Source organism: Dunckerocampus dactyliophorus, chromosome 9 (genome assembly GCF_027744805.1).
Source record: "Dunckerocampus dactyliophorus isolate RoL2022-P2 chromosome 9, RoL_Ddac_1.1, whole genome shotgun sequence".
In the NCBI taxonomy this organism is placed as follows: Eukaryota; Metazoa; Chordata; class Actinopteri; order Syngnathiformes; family Syngnathidae; genus Dunckerocampus; species Dunckerocampus dactyliophorus.
This window is the reverse complement of record NC_072827.1, coordinates 3,093,982-3,119,458: the sequence shown is the minus strand read 5'-3', so window position 1 is coordinate 3,119,458 and position 25,477 is coordinate 3,093,982. Positions and strand designations below refer to the sequence as shown.

Below are 25,477 nucleotides of genomic sequence, written 5' to 3'. Positions count from 1 at the left end.
ATCTTTGGCACTTTGCTTCACGAGCCTTCCCAACATGAGCGGGGACGACTGGACGCTGCTGGACTGTTTGTTCTCCGCTCCCGTCTGCAACGGCTGGAGCAACAACACCGAGGGAGCCATCTACCACCTGGGCAACACTATGCTGTTCCTGGGCTACATGGGGGGCAGCGGGGCCTGCGGCTGCCTCTTCATCTTCGGCTTCCTCGCCCCCTCCTTCCTGTGCCTGACGCTGTGGGGCTGGCTGACCGTGTGCGGTCTGGATGTCACCACCTGGAACCTGCTCCTGCTGCTGGCCTGCCTGGGCCAGATCTGCCACCTCCTGTACCGCCTGCACCAGGAGGGCCTCCCCAGCGAGGAGCTGAACGCCCTCTACCAGGACGTCTACCTGCCGCTGGGCGTGCCCGTTCAGGTCTTTAAGGAGATAGCTAGCGCCTTTGAGAACAAGGTGCTGGAGATGAAGGCTGGGGAGACGTACGCCGTGGAAGGCAAGACGCCCATCGAGCAGCTCTCCTTTCTGCTGTCTGGGAGGTAGGCACTCTGTGTGTCTCCTTGAATCCTACACGCCATCAGTGTGTGTCTCCTTGAGCCTGCATTGTCAGTCTGTGTCTCTCCTTGTCCCTGCACTGTGTGATGATATGCAGTCCACCAAGCAGTACCATTTTGTGTTTCCATTGACCAAAGTTGGCCTTCGGCACCCTTGCCAACCACAGTTACCGTGTCTCACAAAAGCAAACGTGTATACTGTAACGTAGTCAGTGTACCGCTTCTACAGCACACAGCACAAGTAAGTAGCGAGATAATTGTGTCTTGCCTACAGTCAAGCATGGTGGTAGCGTGCACGAGTGCCGCCGTCACCAGGGAGCTGCGGTTTTGGCATCGCGAAGCGGGCACCGGGGCGCAACCCGTTGGTAGTGCAGTTCTTCAGTTGGATATAATGTAGTTTGCAACGTTGCGGTGCCTTAACAGTAATGTCAGCACTGAAGCCGTTGCTCAAGAGAAATATGGTAAACGGTATTTTGGTCTAGGACTCGTGTGTTGTTGCCAACTAGTCCAAACAATCTCCTCTTTCATACTGAAATGAGCGGACAAAGGTGTGCAGAGTGCACAATGGCAGGGGTCAGCTCATTCCAAAAGACTTTAATCTGCTCTTACGGCATCACCATCTACTTGGAAGGCTTCCCGAGCAGATGTTTGACTGAACCTGCCCACGGGCATTTGCTCGCATTCAGCCGCAACTGTACTGAGGCCCGACACGCGATTGTGGTTCCAGCTGAATCTCCAGCTAGTGTGCAAAAGTATGTCGGAAAACAACACTCCCTGATGCCTTCAAAGCCGCCGAGTTGACAACTCGAGCTTCTAGCTCGTTATCAGATGGCAGATACGACTGTGAAATACAAAAATCTTGTTGCTGTAAGTTGTTTTGGGTCATAAATCATGTCACGAATCGCCACAAATTGCACAAGACCAGCATAAATCATTACATAAAATGTAACGGACGTAAAGCTATCAGTTACTTCAGCGTACATCCACAGAATTGCTCCGATTCTTTAACCAGATTACGTGTTGCTAGGCAGATTTCACAGGGCTGTATCTTCAATGCCCCACCTGTAACGGATGCCAGCTGCTGTGGCTGCGCATTAGTAAAACCCCACTCCCAGGTGACACGGACATCTCGCGCTTTTAGCTCGTTGGCTAGCCCTGCTCAACTTTCAGCCAGTAGTGCTTTGTGGATGCGGGTTTGAGCCCCGGCCAGGGTGCAGGACTTTTTACTCTTTTTTTTTGTTTTTTACATTTTCCTTTTTGATCCAATTTTTGCAAGTATGGTCAAAACAACAAATGCACTTACCTAATTAATTGAGTGCAGCCCCTAAATAACCTGCCATGGGGCCAATGTGGCATCAATTTGATAAAGAAGGTGCGAAAGTAAATATAAACAATAAGTTCCGTCCATTCTTCAGTTGGGATTATTTTGTATTGTTTTCTGCATGTAAAAGTAGAATTATTCTCTACCAAGTCTATTTTTTGTTCATATTTGTGTGTCTAGAACGTATTAATCGGATTTACATGATTTCCTATGGGAGACATCGCCTTGGTTTTTGTACGTTTTGGTTTTCACCGCACCTTTTGGAAGAAATGCATGAGAAGAGACGAGGATTCACTCTATAAACCCAATTGATTTGTGCGCCGACAGGTTTATTCGTTTTAATTTGACATCTACAGTAATCCCTCGCCAATTTCGCGGCTTTCCAAAAAATGGAACAACTGGTTTTGTGGTTGAATCTGACCTATTAGCGGGAAAACAAAGGCACATCTAAGCAAGTTGTACATATTTTTGCCTAAATTAAGCATTTTCAACATAAAAATGGCTGAAGGAAATAAAATGTAAATATAAGAATACGCATTCAAAGACAGTTGTGTTGTGATGTGTTGCGTTCCATACTGGTCACTAGGCGTCGGTAATGTTACACTGATGAGTCAATAGCCGCCACAGGAAGTAAAAAACTCTCCCAATGCTACCATGTGAGTCTATATTATGACAAATATGTCTTATTTTGTCTTATTATGTCTACTATATTGGGTAATAGGAGTATAAGGTGCCTATAGGGGTGTTATTTCATGTCTAGAGGGCTCTAATGTGTAAACAACATATTTAGATGATCGTGAAAAGGTTTTTTATGAAAATGTATAAATAAGGAATGTGACTTCATGGAAATTCACCCACCATGGTCGCAGTCTGGAACCAATTAAGCACGGTGAACGAGGGATTGCTGTCATCGAAAAGGCAAACGGCGTCACCTGCTGGATCCGGTGGGGCACTGCCACCGTCTTTATTAAAATGCCTTATGCATTGGAGACACATTTTCATTTTGTCCCTTGCTGTCCTGATCAAGCGGTCGTCAGTCATCGCTGAGGGCGATCAACGAATCGTGTCAAACTTTCCGTAGTTCGGACCACATTTTGACGCCTCGGCTCAAACGACCTCGGACGGGGTCGTCTGAAGCGCGCAAAGCCTACGAACGTGACAACCAAAGTTGAGGAGAGATTACGAAGAAAACCTGAGGCAACACTGAAGTGTGTGAAAGGAGAAAGGGGGCTCTTCAAAGCGGGCTCTCGATCGACGTAAAGCCCCCCCCCCCGATGGCTTTATCCGCATGCCCACAAGGACGCCGGCAAGAGAGCAAAGCGTGCATGAACTGTATATTCCACGCGTTTGATCATCCCCAGCAGAGACGACGTTTTAAAAGCGGTCCAGGAAGGTGACCTCCACAGCTCCCCTGATCACTCGCTAATCTTGCTCTGTCCCCTCTTCGACCTTCTCTCTCCCCCCTCCTCGCCATGCCAGGATCGACGTATCGCTGGAGGGTCAGTTCCTGCACTACATCCACCCGCACCAGTTCCTCGACTCCCCCGAGTGGGAATCTCTGAGGCCCAATGAGGAGGGAAAGTTCCAGGTAGGACACGTATGTTTTGAACAAAATAGTCGTCCCTCACTACACTCGATCACGGTTTTTCAAAACATTTGAATGAATAAATGGCCGCTGTTTTGTGTTCGACTGTGGCCTATTAGTCCAAATATGCTTAAATAAGTTTGTAATTATGTTCGACTTTAGCATTTATACCATACTTTCAAGCCAAATGCTTCAAGTGAAGGTGTTCCTTTGAAGCGGTCATCAGTGAAATGATCACTGCAAAGAACAGAACTCGAGGTGGACGTCCATCGGTCTCTCGGTCTCTGCACTTGCTTCGTCCACTGTTGTCTTATTGCTTTCTCATTTGGAAAAGAAAGCAAACTCGCAGTGTCACTGATGCCGTGAACATCCAGCAGCAACACCACATTTTGGCATGGCTACTATTTTGGTGAAAAATATACTCAACCAAGTCCGCCATCTACCTCGAGAAGCGTTTGTTTGCTCTGCTTAAGCTGAGACGTGTCACCCCAATAATAACGTCACGCCCGCAAATGAGGCTGCCGCCGTGAACTATAAATGTCATTTTTGCGAGTTTACCGTTAGCTTTCAAAAAATCGACCATGATTACAAACAATATATAACATGCTACAACAAAGCTGATAAATCATGTCGGGGACAAATTTGACGTTTTCGGCCTGAAGTGAGTATTTTCAAGCATAAAAATGGCTGAATGAAGTAAAATACAAATATTAGGCATTTACATAGAAGACGCATTGAAAGACATTCTGTGGTATGTAGTATTCTACATTGGTCACTAGGTGTCAGTAATGTTACATTATGTCAGAGACGGGAACAACAAGGAACCTTCCCAGTGGAAAACGTGTCTTATTATGTCTACTATTTTGGGTAATAGGAGTGTAAAGGACTGTAGGGGTGTTATCTCATGTCTAGAGGGCTCTAATAATGTTAAGAACAATAATTAGAAGGTCATAAACAGGTTTTCCATGCTCTAACTACAAAATATAAAGAAATTGTCCATGGCGCATTTGTTTTGCTTTTGATGTTTTTTGGGGGTTTTTTGTGCTCATTTTTTTTCAGTGTCACCAACAAGACGGAGCTGCCTCACATTTAAGAGCACAGAAAACCTGTTTGACTTCCTAAACCCCATCTTTACCATTATTAGAGCCCTTTAAACACGAAATAACACCCCTATGGTCACCTTCACGCACTTTTGTTACGCAACATTGCTCAACTGCAATACGGGATCGCCACAGGGTCACAAGAGACGGCCATGGCTTTAAACATGAGCAAGCTAGCGAGCTAACTAGTCAGGCTCCAACTTATTTATGGTATTCTAAATTTAAAGTTGGATATAAAATGTTGTTTTTATCAGGTGTTTTAATAGCAGTAGGTGCTTCCCACTACATGGGGTAAAGAGCTGTCTCTTTTTATCTGTTTTCATATCTTTAGAACGCAGAGAAAAGAGAAAGACGTGTGTTCAGAAGGATTGTGGGTTCATGGGCAAAATTCCCCCAAAACGTGCACTTTTCCCTTTAAGAAAGGGCTTAAAATTGAGTTGGAAGAAGGACAGAGAAGCCAAAAATGTACCACTTCCACATTGACTGGAAGTAAAATTCCACTCTCATGGCTGGTTGCATGCAGTTTGATGGCAACCGAATGTCATGTCGATAATGGAACGTTACTGCCACGTAGTGGCCGGAATGCTGCAATATACCTTTTGAAGGAAAGCAAGCTTCGCTACACGACTTAAAGCTCTGCCAACTATTCCTTCTGACATTCCTTCCGACTTGCAGGTCACGCTGACAGCGGAGGAAGACTCACGCTACATCTCCTGGCGGCGGCGGCGCCTCTTCTCGCTGCTTTCCAAGGAGCGCTACATCGCCCGTCTCTTCTCCGTCATGCTGGGTTTCGACATCGCAGAGAAGCTCTACAACCTCAACAACAAGCTCTACGTCAAGAGCGGCGTGCTGCTGGACATCCGCCTGCCCAGCCTCTACCATGTGCTGGCGCCCTCGTCGCAGAGCAGCGACGACGGCGGCCCCCCGAGAGAGCCCCAGGGGCAAGCACCGGCCCTGCTGAAGTCCGAACTAGACCGGTCTTACCCTTCCCAGCCGCAGCTTCAGAGACAGGAGAAGACCTCGTCGGACGAACCCCCGCAGCATGACCACTTCCAGACCCCGTGGGTGTCGGACCCCGAGCTGCCCTCTGGTGAGGACTCCACCAGCCTGGTCCTGGAGGACTTTGCTGATGTGGCGGGCTCCTTAATGGACTATGGCACTGAGAGGGATTATTTGAGGTAGAGGGGCAGGGTTCTGGAGCTAACACACTGGGTCACCACTTAAGCCACATGTAAGTACCTCACCCGGGCACTGGGTGGCGCACCAGACGCTTGCTTGCAGTGCACAGCTCGCACTAACCTGGAACGCTGACGTCAGTGTCATCCTAACGTGTTTCAATCTTCAATCTTGTCACCGATTGCTTAGACAGCCAGTATATATTGCTTATGGTAGCTGTTAGCATTACTTAGCATTGTGTTAAAACCACTAAAACCTGTTGGCATCAATTAAATTAACTCAAGTTGTCTTGTTAGCGCCACTGAAGGTGTTTTAGCATTAGCAACGGTTCTGTTAGCATCACTCGCCGATCAGTTGTTAGCATGGTTGAAGTTTCCAGTGAAGGTCTGTTAGCAGCAGCAAAAGTTCTGCTCGCATCGCTCAAGGTCCGTTAATGTCACTACATGTCTGTTAGCATGAGTTGTCATATTGAAAGCGTCATCAAATGTTCTACGAGGAGGTCTGTTAGCATCAGTAAAGTTTCTGTTTACTGACCTTGAGAGTGATACTAACGTCACTGTAATTCTGTTAGCGTGAGTCCAAATGTTGTAGCGTCGTCAAACGTTCCATGAGCAACTTTTAAAAGGTCCGTTAGCATCAGTAAAGTTTCTGGTAGCATCACTCCCAAGGTCAGTTAATGACACTGAATATCTGTTAGCATGAGTCCAAATATTGTTTGCGTCGTCCAACGTTCCATGAGCGACTTTTGACAGTCTGTTAGCATAAGTAAAGCTTTTGCTGGCATCACACTCAAGGTCAATGCCAAGGTTAATGCCACAGAATGTCTGCTAGCATGAGTCCAAATATTGATAACATCTTCAAACGCCCCACGAGCAACTTGTGAAAGTCTGATAGCTTTAGGGAAAGTTCCTTTAGCATCAGCAGAAGTTTTGGTAGCATCATTTCAGGCCCTGTTAGCATCACTCTCAAGGTCAGTTAATGTCACTGAATGCCTGTTAGCATGAGTCCAAATATTGTTTGTGTCGTCCAACGTTCCATGAGCAACTTTTGACGGTCTGTTAGCATAAGTCAAGTTTCAGTTGGCTCAGTTGGTTTAGTTAGCGGTAATGTCTGTTAGCCTGAGTCAAGCATCGTTAAAGGGTCCGTTGATCGTAAGTTACCATCAGTGAACGTTCGATTAGCGCCACTGATGGCTCTGTTAGCATTTGTCAAGGTATAGTTAGCATCGGTGACCAAAAAAACCCCTATAAAACATCTGTTATTGATTGAATAATTGTATCATTAAAGAAACTAATTTCTATTTATCAATGGGATATGACTAGTTCCTGCAAAATTACCCGAGTAAAGTGACGCTGTTTTGTCTGTGCTAAATAGCGTTTTTTATTATTATTTACTGTATGGCGTTGTGTGTCCCACTTGTGGCCACAGGGGGCGATAGCGACAGGACTCGAGCGCCTCGCTTCCAGAGGAGCATCAGGGCGCCGCTGGCTCCGACCGACACGCCCAAACTGTGACAACTCCATCGATGAAGGTGTTGCATCCATGTCTCCTTTCCCTTTAATGACTTCGATATTTGGACCACTGGTTGCTTTTTTAGGTGGGACTGCGACGGTTTGTTTTCTTAGTGGTGTCACGTCTTTCACTTGATGTTACACTTGACTTTTTGGGGGTTTGTTTGTGCTAGTTGCCTTAATTACAAGACATTGTGACAACTTCACTGAATTTCTACCCCAGGGGGCCAACATTTCTCCATAGAGCTACTTTGGATGCCGTGAAAGCTGACTACTTCCTGTCACATGACCACTTTGCCTCGTTTAAGAAATGACAAAATAAGTTCTCGGTGAAGACGTTAAAATAAAGACGAGCATAGAAAGGAAACACAGATGGAACTAAAATTTGACTAACGAGTCAAGTGTTCGATATTGAAATTAATTTGGAAATATTTCATATTTTATACATGAATGAATTCACCAAAATAACAGTGGTGTGGAAAACTGTTTGCCCCCTTCTTTTTCTTTTTTCTCTGCATGTTTGTCACACTTAAATCTTTCAGATTGTCAAAAAAAATTTAAAAAAAATGAGTCAATGACAACGCAGCCGAACACAAAATGCTTTTTAAATGAAACCTTTTATTATTAAGGCGGAAAAAGTGGGGAAAGAGTGGGGGGGGTGGGGGAGGAACAGCGGTGAACCAACAGTAAAATTTGGTGGTGGTAGTGTGATGGTCTGGGGCTGTTTTGCTGCTTCAGGACCTGGAAGACAAAACACACCAGCAAGTCCACCTCTGAATGGCTGAAGACTTTGGAGTGGCCTAGTCCAAGTCCTGACCTGAATGCTATTGAGATGCTATGGCATGACCTTAAAAAGGAAAAGCCTCCAATGTGGCTGAATGACAACAATTCTGCAAATTCGACTCGCTGCAAGTTATCACAAACGCTTGATTGCAGTTGTTGCTGCTCAGGGAGGCCCAACCACTTATTAGGTTTTAGGGGGCAATCACTTTTTCACACAGGGACATGTAGCTTTGGATGTTTTTTGTCTCCCTAAACAATAAGTTTGTGCCCAGTGTCTTTCTTATGGTGGAGTCATGAACACTGACCTTAACTGAGGCAAGTGAGGCCTGCAGTTCTTTGGATGTTGTTGTGGGGTCTTTTGTGACCTCTGATGAGTCGCCGCTGCACTCTTGGGGTCATTTCGGTTTCCTGGCCACTCCTGGGAAGGTTCACCACTGTTCCATGCTTTCGCCGTTTGTGGATAATAGCTCTCACTGTGGTTGGCTGGAGTCCCAAAGCTTTAGAAATGGCTTTAGAAGCTTTTCCACACTGATGGATCTCAGTTAGTCTCAGTAAAGTTATGTTTGGATTTTTTTTCCTCCCTTAATAAGTTTTTTGTGTCGAGTTGTGTTGCCATTAACTGCTATTTAAATGAGTTTGACGATCTGAAACATTTAAAGTGTGAAAAAACATGCAAAAAAAAGCGTTTTTTCACGCCGCTGTAAATCAGCATTGCATTGTTTCAGGTGTGCCGTCATATTTCATTTCGAGATGTTTCATGTGTTCACATGAATGTATGATGTCATTGTGTACTATGATATTTCAACACGTTATGTTCACTCATCGCTAAAATACTAGCACTGCGGGTAGTGAAGAAAGGCACGCGTTTGCGACGCCCGTAACAACGTGTATTTCCGACACTTTGCACCAGCTGACACCTTTAAAACATTAAAAACTTGCTGTCACAGCGCTTTCCTTCTTTCATTCAATCCATCATGGCAAACTATGACGGCAAGAGCTTTTTTTTTCGTCTCAAAGCTTTAAGGTTGCTCTTCCCTTCACTGAAGACGCGATGTGGCGGCAAGATCAACACGGACACCGCCGCCTTTGTGTTTTGCCGTTGGGTATTTTTCTTTAATAGTGTTTCTCACCTTTGTCGAAACGTTGGCACTTTCAACTGTCTTTGGCTCCATCTTGGCTTATTTTGCAGCCGTGACCAATAAGAAGAATGGAGACTTGACGTGAGAAACACTACCCTATGGGTGGTTTACTGTCAATTCTGGCGTATAAGCCACACCCACTAAAGGCATATAAACCGCACGTGTCCACGTCATAAAATGGAATATCGGTGGCACGCACGAGTCCGAGAGGACCAGGCAGATGTTCATTTAACAGGAGCCAATCATGAGTTACGAAAAAACTCACGATGATCTTGTCAACCCATTGGAAAGTCTGACTCTCGGTGTCATCTTACAAAGAACACCAAAGTCATCACACAGCAACTTAACACTCAAAAGGTACGCCTGGTAAATATACAAACATGTACCAATACGGGCTTAAATGGTTTTGTTTTCCATAATGCATTTTGTATGAGCAAAGCATTTCATTGGCGCACAAGCGGCATGGAAAATGGATGGTGCTGCAATGCTGACTCTGTCCACCAGAGGGAGGCACAGATGAATGCTTTGCTCAGACGCAATGCATTATGGGAAAACTTTAAGAATTGTTTTTTCTCCTATGTTACTTTATTCTCGTAAATTTGCAACTTTATTCTTGTAATAGTATGACTTTTTTCCTCGTAAAACTGCGACTTATTTCTTGTATGTTATGACTTTATTCTCGTCAATTAAGACTATTCTCTGAAATTTACGACTTTATTCTCGTAATTAAAATTTCTCGTAAATTTACGATTATTCTCGTAATATTACGATTTTTTGTCATAAATTTACGACTATTCTTGTAATACTACACGTTTTTTTTTGTACATTTAAGACGTTACTCTCGTTAATTTAACGTTATGAGTATATAGTCGGAAATTTACGACGATCCTTGTAATATTACAACTTTATTCTCGTAAATTTGCGACTTTATTCTCGTAAATGTATAACTTTTTGTAAATTTAAGGCTTTTTTCTCGTAATATTACACGTTTTTTCTCGTTAATTTGCAAATTTACCACTTAATTCTCGAAATCTGTTTTTTTGGGGTTTTTTCTTAGCGTGGCCATAATACTCCGTCCTAGTTCAGAATGTGTGGCGGGCCAATAAAAAAAACAGCTGCGGGCAGCAAATGGCCCCCCGTGCGCACTTTGGACATCTACTGCACTACTAAATAACTTGAAGCAAACCAGGAAGGTGATGTCCGTGTTGATCGTCGTATCTTTGGCAAGAATCCCGTAAACGTTCATTAATCCCTTTCATTTGTCATCGATGTGCATTTGTACGCATTTGGAATTGTCTTCTGCGTGTAAATGCATGGACTATTTGGATTTACATGATTTCTTGTAGGAGAAATGGATTCGGTGTGAGTACGTTTCAAGTAGAGTCAGAACTTCTGGAACGCGCTGATGACTCAAACCAAGGTTCCGCCGAATTTGATTTCATGAAAAACAATTGAAAGATATTTATGATACTAACATAGCATCCGGTGTGCTTGTACGAGCCTCGTTTACTGCTTTGACGTGTAAACCACATGACAGTGCAGTCCAACGATGAGGGAAGAGGCTGTTTATTGACCTATCGTTGTCATGGGTTCCATTATTATTACGAGGTGTAGACGTTGTCACTACCAAGGCACCCGCGGGCAGCTCCACCTTGTTCTGGCACACTCAAAAGAAGCCGCACACCTGCACCAAGTCATGTGACCAGGGCGCCCCTCGCCTGACGTTGATGTTGTTGATGCACAGCGGTTGCTCGCGCCTGCAAAGACAAAAAAACCAACACGATGTCACTTTTTGACGACTCCCTGCAGTAGAAAAGAACGACTGCTGCAAAAACGACAAGGTTGGTGCATCACGGCATAGCATCGCAATCCCCGCATGCCGCCTCCGCCACGTCACACCGCCGTTGTTGAAGCCGTCTCTTCCAGGCAGCGTGAAGTACGTACGTGGTGGAGGCGATGTGAGACAGACAGACGGACTTGACGTGGACGTCGCTCTGCCGGTAGAAGCGGGCGCCTGTGTTCCTCAGCGTGATGGAGTGGATCTCGCACAGCGCCACGGGGTGAGCCAACACGGTTCTGTACGTGCTCGTATCCGTCTGACTGGAACACAACAGCATTCGTCACCGCAGACAGTTAATACTAGAAGATGCTGTGTTGAAAATGAGGGACCTCGAGGGTCAGGAAAACATTCCATTGACCTTGAGCTGCTCGCTGTTAAAAACCACCAAGCGCTCCGGTCTAGTTCAAGGTCAGAACTGCATTAACAACAACGGAGGACATCCTTCTTCCCAGACGGGAAGAAGGACCCATCAACACACTGCACTGTGTCTACCTCCCACCCCCTTTTCGTACCCTACAGCAGGCCAGCGTGGGCCCGCAGGTGGTTTTTTTTCTTTAATGTAACAATACAATTTAACGAGAAAACTAAAAAAAAAAAACCAGCAAAAGTGGAAACATTTGCAGTAATTTTACAAGAATAAAGTCAAAATATTAAGAAAAAAAGAGCTCTAACAACAAAAAAAAACATTGTAATTTCACGAGAATAACGTCATAATACGTGGAAAATAAAACAGTTGTAATATTATGAAAAACACGACAAAGCTGTCATTTTTTGGAACGTCAAAATACGGTAGTAAAGTCATAAATAAGAGAAGAACATTTCTAGGAAGAAACTGAAATAGCAAAATAAACACAAAAAATGGAAAAAGAGCTGTAATTTTACTAGAATAAAGTCAAAATATTGAGAGAAAAAGAACTGCATCCCAACGAGCAAAAGTCGTAATTTTCTGAGAATAAATTTAGCCATTTTAGTAGCAAAGTTGAAATATTAAAGAAAAAAAGACATCATTTTATGAGGTCATAGAATGAGAAACAACACGGCAAAGTTGAAATGTTTGGAAAGTGAAAATATGGGAATCAGAAAACAACCTCAGTTTTCTGAGAATAACGTCATAAGACAAGGCGAAAATAATTTTTGTCATTTTAGTAACAAAGCTTAAATATTAAAGAAAAACACGTTTGTTTGTTTTTTAAAGTCACAATATGACAACACGATGAGTGAAGTAGTGAAGTCAAAACATGGACGCAAAGTCATAAATATAAGAAGAAAATTGAAAGAGTTGGAAAATTTAAAAAAAAAAGGAAAAAACGGCTGTAATTTTACTAGCATAACGTCAAAATTTTAAGAGAAAAAGAGCTGCAACCTAACGAGAAAAAGTCCTAATTTTACGGGAATAACGTCATAATATGAGGAAAAAGTAACGTCATTTTTGTAACTAAGTTTCAAATATTAAAGACATAATATAGACATAATTAAAAAAATATGAGAATAAAGTCATAAATCTGAAAAGAAAATTTACAAGAAGAAATTGAAATACTTGGAAAATTTTTAAAAGAAGCGAAAAACAGCAGTAATTTTAGAAGAATAAAGTCAAAATATTAACAGAAAAAAGTTGTATTCTAAAGAGAAGTCGTAATTTTACAAGCATAACATAATATGAGGGAACATTTTAGTAACAAAGTTTGAAATATTAAAGAAAAAAGACAGAATATTATTGGAAACACGGCAAATAAAGTTGTCATTTTTGGAAAGTCCAAAATATGAACATAAACATGAGAAGAAAATGACATTATGAAATTGAAATTGTTGGGGGGGAGGGGGGAGGGGGGGAGAGAAGGAAAAAACAGCTGTAATTTTCGGAGAATAAAGTCAAAATATTAACAGAGAAAGGTCGTATCTTATCGAGAAGACAGTCGCAATTTTACCTGAATTATCTTGTAATATTAGGAGGAAAAATGTCATTTTAGTAGCATAGCGTTGAAATCTGAAAGAAAATCTTTTTTTAAGTCGTAAAATTATGAGGAATGAGGAGTAAAGTCAATTCATGAAGCCAATTCATGCATACTGTGTCATCATACATGTCACTTTACAAAATATCAAAGTGGCCCTTGGTGGGCCCCCCTGCTCTACATCTATGCTTGACAGGGTACTGCACTGCAGAGATGACCCCACCGAAACGGTGCTGCTTGCTGGAAAGTTGGCGTATTAGGCCACATTGGAGGGGAAAAAAAAAAATCAGAATCTGAGATAAAGTTGTAAACTGTAAAGTTGTACATTTACGAGAATAACGTCTTAAATTAACCAGAAAAAAGTAGTACATTTACGAGAATAAAGTTGTAAATATACGAGAATAACGTTGTAAATGTACGAGAATAAAGTCGTAAATTTACGAGAAAAATTGTTGAACATTTACGAGAATCAAGTCCTTAAATTACAGAGAATAAAGTCATGAGTTTACAAGAGTAACGTTGTAAATTTACGAGAAAAAAAGATGTACATTTACAAGAATACGAGAATATAAAGTCATGTATTTACGAGAATAACGTCTTAAATTAATGAGAATAAGTCATAAATTTACAAGAAAAAAAGTTCTACATTTCCGAGAATAAAGTCATACACTTATGAGAAAATGTATAACTTTATTCTGGTATTCTTGTGTAAATTTACGAGAAAAAAGTTGTATAATTACGAAAATCAAGTAGCAAATTTTCAAGAAAAATGGTTGTACATCTACGAGAATAAAGTCTTCAATTTACAAGAAAAAAATGTTGTAAATTTACGAGAATAAAGTCGTACATGTATGCGAAAAGAAGTCCCCCCTTTTCATAGCTGTCTTAGTCAATGCCTGTTACGATGGACTATTAAATATTCTTAAGACATTTTGAGAATAAAGTCATAAATTTATAAGAAAAAAGTTGTAGTATTATGAGAATGAAGTCAAATTTAGGAGAAAAAACTTGAGACAGCTACAAAAAGGTGGGACTTATGAGACCTGTGGCCTTGGGCATGTGGAGGGGGCGGGGTAAGGAAGGCTAGGTGAAAAGGGCTAGCTAGACATGCTAATCTGTTGGTGCCCAACTGCTCTATTTTCCCTCCGGCACGTATGACACAATATTTTTTCTTGTAATATTGCGACTTTTTTTCTCAGAAATGTACGACTTTTTTCGCAGAACTTTACGACTTTCTGAGATTTCGAGAATACAGTTGTAAATTTAAGAGAATAAAGTCGTCAATTTACGACGTCATTCTCGAAATCTTCGATTTTTATTTTTCTTCAATGTGGCCCTAATATCTGTCGTGGTTCAGGGTGGCGGGCGAGGCCGCGGTACTCACAGCCGGAGTCGTTGCTCGGTCGCCAGGTTGCCGGTCTTCAGCGTCACTTCCACTTCTGCGCTTCTCCTGAGGGCGGAGACCTCCATCACCAGCAGGATATGCTGAGCTGCAAAGACACACGAGACACGCAACGCCAGAAAAACAACCTTCAGTGCACTGCAGGATTCATTCCAGCACCGATTCTCCACTGGTGCATCGCGACCCTGAAGTGTGTTTGTAAATGTACAACTTCGTTCTTGTAAATGTACAACTTTATTCTCGTAAATTTACAATCACTTCATTGTCCAAATCTCAGACTCTTTTTTTCAATGTGGCTCCAATACTGTAAAAAAAAACCCAGCACCACCATGTGGTGTATTTGTATATCACGACTTTTTTCTTGGAAAATGACTTATTGTTGTAAATTTACAACTTTTTTGTGTCATTTTACGACTTTTTAATCATTAATTTTCGGCTTTATTCACGTAACCCTTTTTGGAATTATTGTAAATTAATTTTTTTAAAAGTCAGAAATTTATGAAAATGGTACATTTTCGACTTTTTTTCGGTAAATTTACAACTTTATTCTCGAAATCTCCCATTTTTTTCCAATATGACCCTAATAGTCCGTTGTAACAAACAGCACCACCATGTGGTGTATTTGTATATTACGACTTTTTTTGTCATCAATTTTCAACTTTTTTCTTGTAAATTTACGAGAAAAAAAGTCGTAAATGAACGATAAAAAGTTGCTGTATTTGTATATTACGACTTTATTCTCGTAAATGTACTACTTTATTCTTGTAATATTACAACTTTTTTCTCATAAATTATGACTTTTTAATATTTTTAATAATATTTAATATTTAATCATAATATTTGATATATAGTTAATTATTTAAAAAAAGAATTTTATTCTTGAAACATCCGATTTTTTTTAATCCAATGTGGCCCTAATACTCGGTAAACAACAGCACCACCGTGTGGCGTATTTGTGTATTACAACTTTTTCCAGTAAATCTAAGACTTTTCTCGAAATTTTTTACTTTATTCTCGTGAATGTATGACTTTTTCTGTACGTTTATGACTTTATTCTCGTAAATTTACGACTTTATTCTCGTAATATGACTTTTTTTCCTCACAAATAGCCTTTTTTTCTCATAAATTTACGACTTCGTTCTTGTAATATTCCAACTTTTTTTCCTGTAAATTTACGAGAATAAAATGTATATAATATTATGACTTTATTGTCATAAATTTATGACTTTATTCTTGCAATATTATGACATTTTTCTTATACTTTCACAACTTTTTTCCAGAAAAAAATTTTTCGCCGACTTTTTTTCTCGTAAATTTCCGACTTAATTCTCGTGAATGTACAACTTTTTGGCGTAAATTTACGACTTTATTGTCCTAATATTACGACTATTTTTCTCCTAAATTTATGACTTGAATGACTTGACGTGAATTTAAGATTTATTTTCCTGATAACTTTACGACTTTATCCTCGAAATTTCTTTTTTTTTTTCAATGTGGCCCAAATACTCGGTCGTGAGAAAAAGGCGTATTAGTCAGAAAACTACTAGCACGGGCGACACAGTAGGGCCGCATGTTTTCATTCATTTTCCCCCTTTTCTGTGGAGCGGTTCATGAGTAGCAGAGTTACATGACACCAACACTGTACACACAATGACCGGCTTCTCGCGTGTATTATGGGATGGATGTGAATGAAACAAAATGACCTCCTGACTTTGCCACGGAACAAACTCATTATTATCCTCCCAACGCAAAGTAATGACGGCCTGCGGCACCTGAACACTAATAACGAGCGCTGGCGTTGTCTTATATTTCCGCTGCAATTAAAGAACTCGACTTCAAACGCTGAAGACCGCTTCTTTGCCTCAACGTGAAGTCCGTGACCTTCTCAGCGGCTCGGTGCCCGAGATGCTCGTGAACCAGTTAAAAAGTGCAAAAACAACAAGAGGACGCGTCACCACAGAAAGGCGGCAGCGACGTGGTGAGGAGGAACAACTTCTGCTCGCTGTGAACGGGAGAACCGCTGATCCCGCACTTTTCAGATAAGCCTGAAACACACACACACACACACACACACGTGCGCAGTTATTTATATGAAATAATTGCATTCATTCTTCATTGTAACCCCCTGTGTACGTCATATGGCTAAATCAGGTAACCAAATGATGAGAAAGGTTTCTCAGCATGATACAGGAGCGATTCTGGAAGGGATCTCACCCTGAGACGATGTGCAGCATGTTATGTTTATATTACCCGATGATTCCTTCAATACGTCAAGGATTACATATTAAATACTCAACTCAAACTAGACACGATTAAGCCTCATTTAGCTATTATATGCCCCCCCACCCAAAAAAAGAGAAATAAACTGCCAATATAGCTTATTCTTGCCCCAAATGTACATTTTTCAAAAATGTGTTTGAAAAAAACTAACCCTTATTTTTTCTGCATTTTTTGAAAACGTGAATGTATATTTCATTTTTTTAAATCAACATTACTAAAGGTTTTATTTCTAGTTTAATATGTATTATTTCAATATACATAATTCAAATATTTTTCCTTACTAAATGACTAATTATATTTTATGAATATTTTATTTACTTTGATTTTTTATTTTAACATTCGGAATTCTTTTTATTTACTTATTTCATCATAAATCAGGTTTTTATATTTTAGAACAGTACGCTGTAATTATCGACATATATAACTATTATTTAAATATTTTACAACAATAGCAATTAAAAATGTATATAGATGTTTTCCCATTGGCATGTGGCTAACTATTATTGTTTCTATGCTGTTAGTTTTATTATGTATTATTAAAGTTATTTTCTTTTATTAACATAAAAAAAAATTAAATTAAATTAATTTTTTAAAAATTATTTTAATAATTTTAAACATTTATTTGTTCCTGTTTACATATTACAAATATTTTATTGACTTTGATTTTTAATTAGAACATTCCAAATGATTTTTTATTTCCTTAAATCATCATACATCATGTTTAGGTTTTCCAAGCTTATCATAATAAATATATTAACATTTCAATATTTTCTAACAATAATGTTAAAATCTAATTTATGTGCCACATACATTACATTTCAACAATTTCTTCCTATTGGCCTCATTTATCAAATGCAAATATATTGGCTCGAATACCAATGGTGGGGCACCGCCCCTTGAAGGCGTCACAGTCGACACAGCGCCCCCTCAGGAAGTTGTCGTAACTGGAGCACGGGATCCCCGTCAGCGGGCACGAGCCGTTCAGGGCGCTCATGTAGACGTGCACCGCCCTCATGTGGTCACAAATCACATAGCCGTACACTGGAAGAAGCCCAGAGCTGACAATATCACACACACACACACACACACACACACACACACACACACACAGTGTGGGGCGGGGCTCACTGGAGGCGAAGCGGAAGCGTGCACATCCTGTTTGGTCCTTGCCGCCATTCAGGAAGAAGTCAACATGGCCGACGGGGATGGAGATGCCAAAATCTGACGAGCATTGACGCGCGTGCGCATTAGTGTTGTGTTCAAGGACCACACAAAGATGCCCGTCTTACAGTCAGAGTCTGTGTGGATGGCGTCCACAAACTCAGCATCAGACGGGTCCAGGCGGTCAAAGGTGTCTGCTCCTTTGAACATGGGGCCCGCCGGGTCCAGAGCTGGAGGGGACAACAAGGAAGCCTGGCAGATATGTCCAAAACACAAAGTAATACTTCACGGGAATGTTGGGAAGCTCACCCGTGATTCTCCCAATCCTCCCCTCGAAGAGAGTCCCCACAAAGCCGGCCACGTGCGCCCCCAGACTGACCCCGATGAAGTGGAAGGACTCCGGCGTGCATCCTTGTTTCTGTCAGAAAGACGACAAACGTCACACGACGCCGCCGGCTCGGCACGCGCATGAGGCGTGTCTGACCTGCAGCAGGTTGATGAGCACGGAGATCTGCACCGCCACCTCCTTGTAGTTCTCCACCGCCACGTTGTAGGCGAAGGAGGCGCGGCAGACCCAATCCACCACCAGGACGTTGACATCCTGCACCCTCAGGAGGGCCTGAGCCAGATCTTGGGCCCACGACGGCTTGCTGCCTAGTGCCCTACACACACACACACACACACACGTTTTTTTATTGGCCCGCGCCACATTCTACAAATTAGAATTTATCAAGAAAACTAAAAAAACAAACCAAAAAGCACAACAGCAAAAATGGAAAACATTTACAAGAATAAGTCCAAATATTAGGAGCATAAAGTTGCAATCTAAGGAGAATAACTTATCATTTTACGAGAATAATGTAATATTACATTATAAAATAAAGTAATATTATGAGGAAAAATAATGTCACTTTAGTAAAAGTGCAAATATTAAAGGAAGACGTTATTTTATAGCGTCGTTTATACGTCGGAACATTCTGAAAAATAAACAAAACAACGCATAACGTTGACATTTTTGGAAAATAAGGTTGGGGAAAATGTTATGTTATGGGGAAAAATAATACTCATAATTACGAGACATAATTAAATGTAAAAACCAGCTGTAATTTTACAAGGATAATGTCAACATTTTGAGAGGAAAAAGTCTCAATTTTATGAAAATAACCTCTGAGGAGAATGTCACTTTAGTAGCGCAGAGCTGAAATATTCAGGACAAAACATGTTTGTTTATGAATATTTATAACATAATATTTAGATGTTTGTTTATGAATATTATCAAAAGTAAAATAGTTGTAATTTTTGGAAAATTAGGTTGGGGATGATGGGAATAAAGTCAGAATTTTACAAGAAGAAAGTCAGAATTATGACAAGAAATTTCACATGGAGACGGAATGAAATAGTTGGAAAAAAATAAAATAAAAATCATCTGTAATTTTCCAAGAATAGTATCAAAATATTAAGAAAAAAGCCACAATTTTACTAAAATAATCTGAGGAAAAATAATAATTTTGGAAAAAAGTCAGAATTCCGAGAGGAAAAATACACGTGGAGAGAGTTGAAATAGTTGGAAAAAAAAATCTTAAAAACGAGCTGTATTTTTATGAGAATAATGTCAAAATATTACGAGAAAGAAGTTGCAATTTTACCCGAAAAATAACGTCATTTTCGTATCACAGCTGAAATATGAAAAACAGGTTATTTTTCAAATAATAAACTAAACTGAGTTAAAATAATGGCATTTTACTAGCATAGAGTTGAAATATTAAATAACAAATATGTTTTGTTTTTTGTAAGTCGTAATATGAGAAACAAAAAAAAGCAAAGTAACGTTAGAATATTTGGAAAATAAGGTTGGGGGAAAACTTATAATATTATGGGAATAAAGTTATGATTTTAAATTTAAATTAAAATTTACATGGAGACAGTTGCAGTAGTACAAATAAATAAAATAGTAAAAATAAAGTAGTAAAAATAAATAAAACAAAAATGCAAAAACCAGTTGTAATTTTATGAGTGTCAAAATATTAACAGAAAAACTTTCTGCAATTTTACAAAAATAATCTCTCACTTTTCTTAGCCGAGTCGAAATATTAAAGAAAAATTGGTTCGTTTTCAAATGATAAACTAAAGTGCGGAAGAATAATTTAGTAGCATAGAGTTGAAATATTAAAGAGCATTTTTTAAGTCTTATAAGGGAAACAACAAAAAAACAAAATAAAGTTGTAATTTTTGGAAAATAAGGTTGGGGAAAGAGTTCGAATATAAGGGGGGAATAAAGTCATATTTTTACAAGAAGAAAATTAAGAAAGATTATTTTAGAATAAAGTTTAAATATTTGAAAAATAAATAGAAAAGAAAAAAATCGGAGAAAAAGTAGCAATAATGGGCTTTTTCACTGACACCACAAAGCTGAGATGCAGTTTTTTCTTGAAATGTATGCGTGTGTAACATCTTAGCGTAGCTACGACTGGCCCGTGCATCATTGAATCAACTTTGGACACCCCTGGTATCGATAACCCTGAGCTGTAGCGGTCACCTGTATCCGTGTATGATGACCTTGGTGGGCTTTGACGCATTAAAGTGGTTCTGCTGTGCTTCGCCCAGAGAATCCTGATCAAGAGTCTGAGCGCACTCGGGGTTCTGGCGGGTCAGCAGCAGGTATCGGACCTGCATCTGGAGGCGCTGCTGGCGGTACCGCAGCCACGTGGTGTTGCTGAGCTCGGCGCAATGGTCCTCCTCCTGCCCTTGGTCGGAACCTGATGGGACAACTTTGACCAGGACCAATGAGGACGGGCACAGATCTGTGACCGTGGCCACCCTTGGTCACTCTCCGGCCACCACATTGGATTTGTTGACATTTCAGGTATCAACTTCTTGCCACCCCCATGTGAGTAATGATCTCACTTTGGCCACCCCAAAGCAAAATGTCCGGCTCCGCTGTTCTAACCGCGGGTTGTTAACACTAGGGACCGTCAATAAATTACTACTGCTCTGAAGAGAGTTTGTTATAAAAAGTCATATGCAGTGTTCCCTCATTTATCGTGGGGGACAGGTACCCAAAATAGCCCGCAATAAGTGAAATCTGTGAAGTAGCCAACTTTGTTTACAATGATTAGATATGTTTTAAGGCTGTAAAAGCTCTCACCATACACTTGATACACTTTTCTCAGACAGGCATTAACATTTTGTCACATTTTAAACACTCTCAAAGTTCACATTTTGTTTTTCATGATCAATCTTCTAGGTTGGACGCATTAAATTATTAAGTGACGGCTCTGACGGTTCGGCTGTAGCGTTTTTGTATCCTTGTTAAAACATATTACTCCCACTGTCATCCTACTCCTTGAACTGAAGATTCATTTAGCCGGTTAGCTTCTTCTTCTTCTTCTATTGTTTAATGGCAGTTAGCAAGCAGCTCACATAGTTAGCCAGTTTACTAGCGACCTAGTGACTACCACTGATCTGTATTATATATCTGGATAGTTCATATGTTGCACGCGCCCGTGCAAGCCGCTGAAGCCACAGAGAGGCCATCTTAGCACTCACGTGTCGTACGTAGCAGACTACATTGGCACAGCGTACATAGCGTACAAAGCAGATGAAGAGGCTAACAGAACATCTAGATTTGACATTAAAAAGCGGGGAGATTCTCCCATTCCTTCAAGTAACGCAACCTTCGTCCCTTAAAAACCATTTGATACGTTATTCTCTATCTTTTGCTATATTAAATGTACTTTTTCCCCTTCCAATTCTCATTGCCTTTGGGACAAAATTCTACTGTGCACCCTGGCTCAGCACTCCCCTATAGCAATGATAGTTTTACTCCTCTAGAAAGAGATTTTCATTTGAACTGCATATCCCATCCCTTTTTCCACTAAAATCCATGGTCATGATGCTTTACTTTTTATTCTTACTTTCATACAATTCACTATGCTCTCGTCTGTACAAAATATGAATCATAAAAGAGAGACTTTGGACAAGTTTTAAAATCATTTAACATTTTGCTGATTTTTTTTGTTTGTGTTATGAAATAGAAATAACCTCTTTTCTGATATAGAAATATATTTTACTGTAACAAAAAACACAGGAATAATATGTAATATAATATGTAATAATATATAAACATTGTCTCCATATAGGGGTCCATTTTAAATTTGGGTAAACGAAAAAAAAAACCCGTATTTTTTTATATTTGCAAGCAACCCCAAATTATTTAGTAGTCTAGTCGGTTTCCATATCCCCCACAGCCCCCATTGTAAAGCCCTTATGACTCAGGTATGGTATGATATGGACAGAATGTTTAAAAATGATCATACCCGAGTCCTTATGACTAAGCTCAAGCACACCTGTTGTGCGAGGTTAGTCTGAAGACTAACCTTGCATTTAGTGTGAGTGGCTAACAAACTAACAACACACTTAACAACTCCCAAGTTCTCACATAAGTCATTGTCCGAGAAGTGTTTCTTGCGAGTGGTAATATGGCGGCCGCGTGGCTTCACAAGTCATTGACCAATGGCGTATCCAGACTTATTAAACAGATCAGTGGTGACTACAACAGGAAACGGCACAAAGGAGATTGATTGACAATGGTTTACAGCCAATCAGGGCGCAGAACACGATGGGCGGGTTCTCCCTTAGCCAATAAGAACTGTTGTGGCTCTATATTTAGCCGGCTACTGTCTCCCGTGGGTTCCTAATATGCTCGTACTGGCATGTTGCCACGAGACGAGGTGGAGCTGCAATGTCTTCAACTCTCACATGAGAATACCACTCCCTCTACTGGTAGCAGTGGTCATGGTTAGGGTTAGGAGGATTAGGGGTTAGGTTTATGAGTTGGGTCATCAAAAAGCACTCCTGGGGCGCTCCGTCTTGTTTGTGACGTATAAAAAAAATTAACACAAGACAGAAAGTTAATTTGTCTTCCTAAACATACTTGTTTTGCGTTTAATGTTTTTTTGGTCACTTTTTGTCTTTACATGCACATGCGTCATGGCCAATTATACTTCTAGATGACTTCTTCATCCAGACCCCAGCATCTAGCCGCCACAAATAGATTGCAGTCTTGAGGGGAACACTGTGCTTATATATTACAAGTAACATTTGCACATGCTATCTTGTATAAACAAACGATGGACATTACAGTCTTAGCCACTGTAGATAATACTGTTGGACGTTAAGCTGTACCTTGTTTTTAACTATACGCTCATTACACATATTTATCTTATTTGCATAGTCGTAATTTGTTATTTCATTGCTGTACTATTGTCACTACATTTATGACAAACCAAAATACTTGTAATTATGCATTTTTGCACTGGGTAATTGCATGTTTTAAGACAGGTTCCAAACAGTATATTAACGCCAAATATACACTGCCAGTAAAGTAATTAATAGGCAATAAGTACGAAGCATCATAGTTCTGACTACAGTGAGCATTGTTGTATTAGTAAAGATGATTTTTGTGTGTGTTGATATCACGAGATGGTGTGCCTACAGACTGGTCACCTACCTTCCACCAGGAATGCCAAGTGGATGAGGAGGAGAAGACAGGACAGGAAGACGGTGTTGTCAGTGCAGGACATTTCAGGGAGACCTTATCGCTCAGCTGTTCACTTTCGCTTTAGCGGCAGAGCAGTGAGAAAAAAAAATCCCCTGCAAGCTGTTTGTTGAGGACCACTAACGGGTCAGCACGCAGAGCTCCGCATAAGAACATCACGACAAAGTTAAAGGCATTGTGTGACTATTTGTGATCATCATTCTTAACAATTAGAAGTCTTTTGTGGCGTCATTAGAACGTGTATCGAAAGTGCGATCAAAGCGTACGCGAGATTGGCTGGATATTTTGTGTAGCGCGCAGTTGATTGGCCGATTAGGAGGTGACGTGACAAGATAAACAAACAAGATGGCGGCGCACACGCGCTAACATAACTGTGGCTAACATGAGCCGCATCAGTCACATTCTTTCTTTTGGAGGAACGGCAGGCAGAAATGACACATCACAACAGCATTGTGAGCTTAAAAGTTGCTGGATTCGTTTTAACTACTTAAAATAAAATTAGCTTTGCCCCCAAACAACGGGTTTCGACCATCCTCTGCCTCAACATCACATGGTGCTGGATGAGGTGGACTTTATCTGTATTATGTCGATTGTTTTGAGTTACATTCTGTTGTTGATATTGTTATATTGTTTCTAAAGTCAGGGAATGAGTTCTCGGGCACAGAAGGGCATTGGTGGAAAAAAGCCCAAATTCTTTGAATGAGAAACAACAATAGTTGTTCGTTCCGTTCGTTCGTTCGTTCCATCCATCCATCCATCCATCCATCCATTTTCTATACCGCTTCTCCTCACGAGCATAGACATACTGTATATAGACGCAATACGCATGCGCGAGGACTGCGCTACGTGAAAATGTACCCAATGCACGTAGCGCAGACGTAAACGTCATATCCTGTTACATATGACGTCCATAAATACATAGAATAAAACACATAAAATGCATTGATATTTCAATGTAAACAACCACAAGCAGAGTGCAATGCTGGATTAATCTAGATGGATATGATATACGAAAAAGAGATCGATTATGTTGTAATTTCTAAAATTTCTATCGATCCTCATAACGTTTTCCGGAGTAGGGGGAGGGGAGACGTACAGTATATCGCTTGCTGCCGTAAAATAGATTGCCGCACGTGCTCCACTTGTTATTTGTTAATGCCCATGGTTTGATGCTTTGTTATTGCAGTCTGTAAGGCATTAATAAAGTTGATTAATAATAATAAAAAAAGATTGCCGCACGTGCGTAGAACCCCGTTGAACCGATTGCGTTTCGGGTACGTATTGCGTAGTGACTTGGACGCCGCATCGAGTGGGTTTGTCCACTGCTACGATGCGTCAACATCGCAGCCATATTGGATGTGTCAAGGCTGAATTCAAGTAAATGGACTTACTTTCATAAAGCGAGTTTCTACAAAGAAATTTAAGTTACTGCCTCTCTTTTGTACATTCAACAATACTCTTAAATGAGTACAGTTGTGTTGTTGGCTACTCCACCCACCTCTGAGTGGATAATTAATGTATTGCATGTTTTATATAAGAATACATTTGTGTTTCTTCTGCCTTGATTTATGATAACATATGCCTTGAGTTATTTTTGTAAAGATTTAATTTATTTTTAGTGAAAGGTGTATCGTTTAAAATACATGAATTTGCTGATTATTTTGATAGCTTTCAAGTTCTTATTTTATATTCTTATTTTATTGCAGTGAGATCAATCAAGTTCTTATCGTAGCCATCTGAGAAGATCATATACATTTTTTTTGTACATTACATTTATTTGGGTTCATTTACACGGCAGCCTTGACACATCCAATATGGCTGCGATGTTGACGTACGGCTTAGCGCTCGATGCGGCGTCTATACAGTACATGTCTACGTTCACGAGGGTGGCGGGTATGTGGGAGCCTATCCCAGCTGACTACGGGCGAGAGGCGGGGTACACCTTGGACTGCGACACCATGGTCGCCATCAGATGCAGAATAGTACTTTTTATTGTTCTTTATTTAGTTTTTCTATACTTCTTAGAAATATTTTTTCTTTTTCTTTATCTGCAGTCTATTCCCTGTACAGTATTTACTTGGTATTGGATCGATACCAACATTCACAGTATTGCCCACACATATAGCGTGG

At 40.6% G+C, this 25,477-nt stretch overlaps 2 protein-coding genes across 4 annotated transcripts; one reads left to right on the top strand and one right to left on the bottom strand.

The window, feature by feature from the left end:
- Positions 1–34: 34 nt before the first annotated feature.
- Positions 35–8,963, top strand: popdc2 (popeye domain containing 2). 2 transcript variants are annotated; one of them, XM_054786445.1, is made up of 4 exons: positions 35–528; positions 3,344–3,452; positions 5,225–5,639; positions 7,154–8,963. In XM_054786445.1, exons 1-4 carry the CDS (start codon positions 35–37, stop codon positions 7,237–7,239), a joined length of 1,104 nt encoding a protein of 367 aa, XP_054642420.1. In that variant the 3' UTR covers positions 7,240–8,963. The 2 variants fall into 2 exon arrangements, with proteins under 2 accessions (XP_054642420.1, XP_054642419.1); XM_054786444.1 differs by having other exon boundaries at positions 5,225–5,780.
- Positions 7,835–24,640, bottom strand: pla1a (phospholipase A1 member A). 2 transcript variants are annotated; one of them, XM_054786440.1, is made up of 11 exons: positions 23,300–24,623; positions 20,327–20,558; positions 18,275–18,452; positions 18,100–18,208; positions 17,919–18,020; positions 17,758–17,850; positions 17,506–17,670; positions 16,305–16,394; positions 14,332–14,437; positions 11,103–11,258; positions 7,835–10,915 (listed from the first exon to the last, which is right to left on the bottom strand). In XM_054786440.1, exons 1-11 carry the CDS (start codon positions 23,370–23,372, stop codon positions 10,825–10,827), a joined length of 1,395 nt encoding a protein of 464 aa, XP_054642415.1. In that variant the 5' UTR covers positions 23,373–24,623; the 3' UTR covers positions 7,835–10,824. The 2 variants fall into 2 exon arrangements, with proteins under 2 accessions (XP_054642415.1, XP_054642414.1); XM_054786439.1 differs by having other exon boundaries at positions 7,835–11,258; positions 17,506–17,850; positions 23,300–24,640.
- Positions 24,641–25,477: the final 837 nt, after the last annotated feature.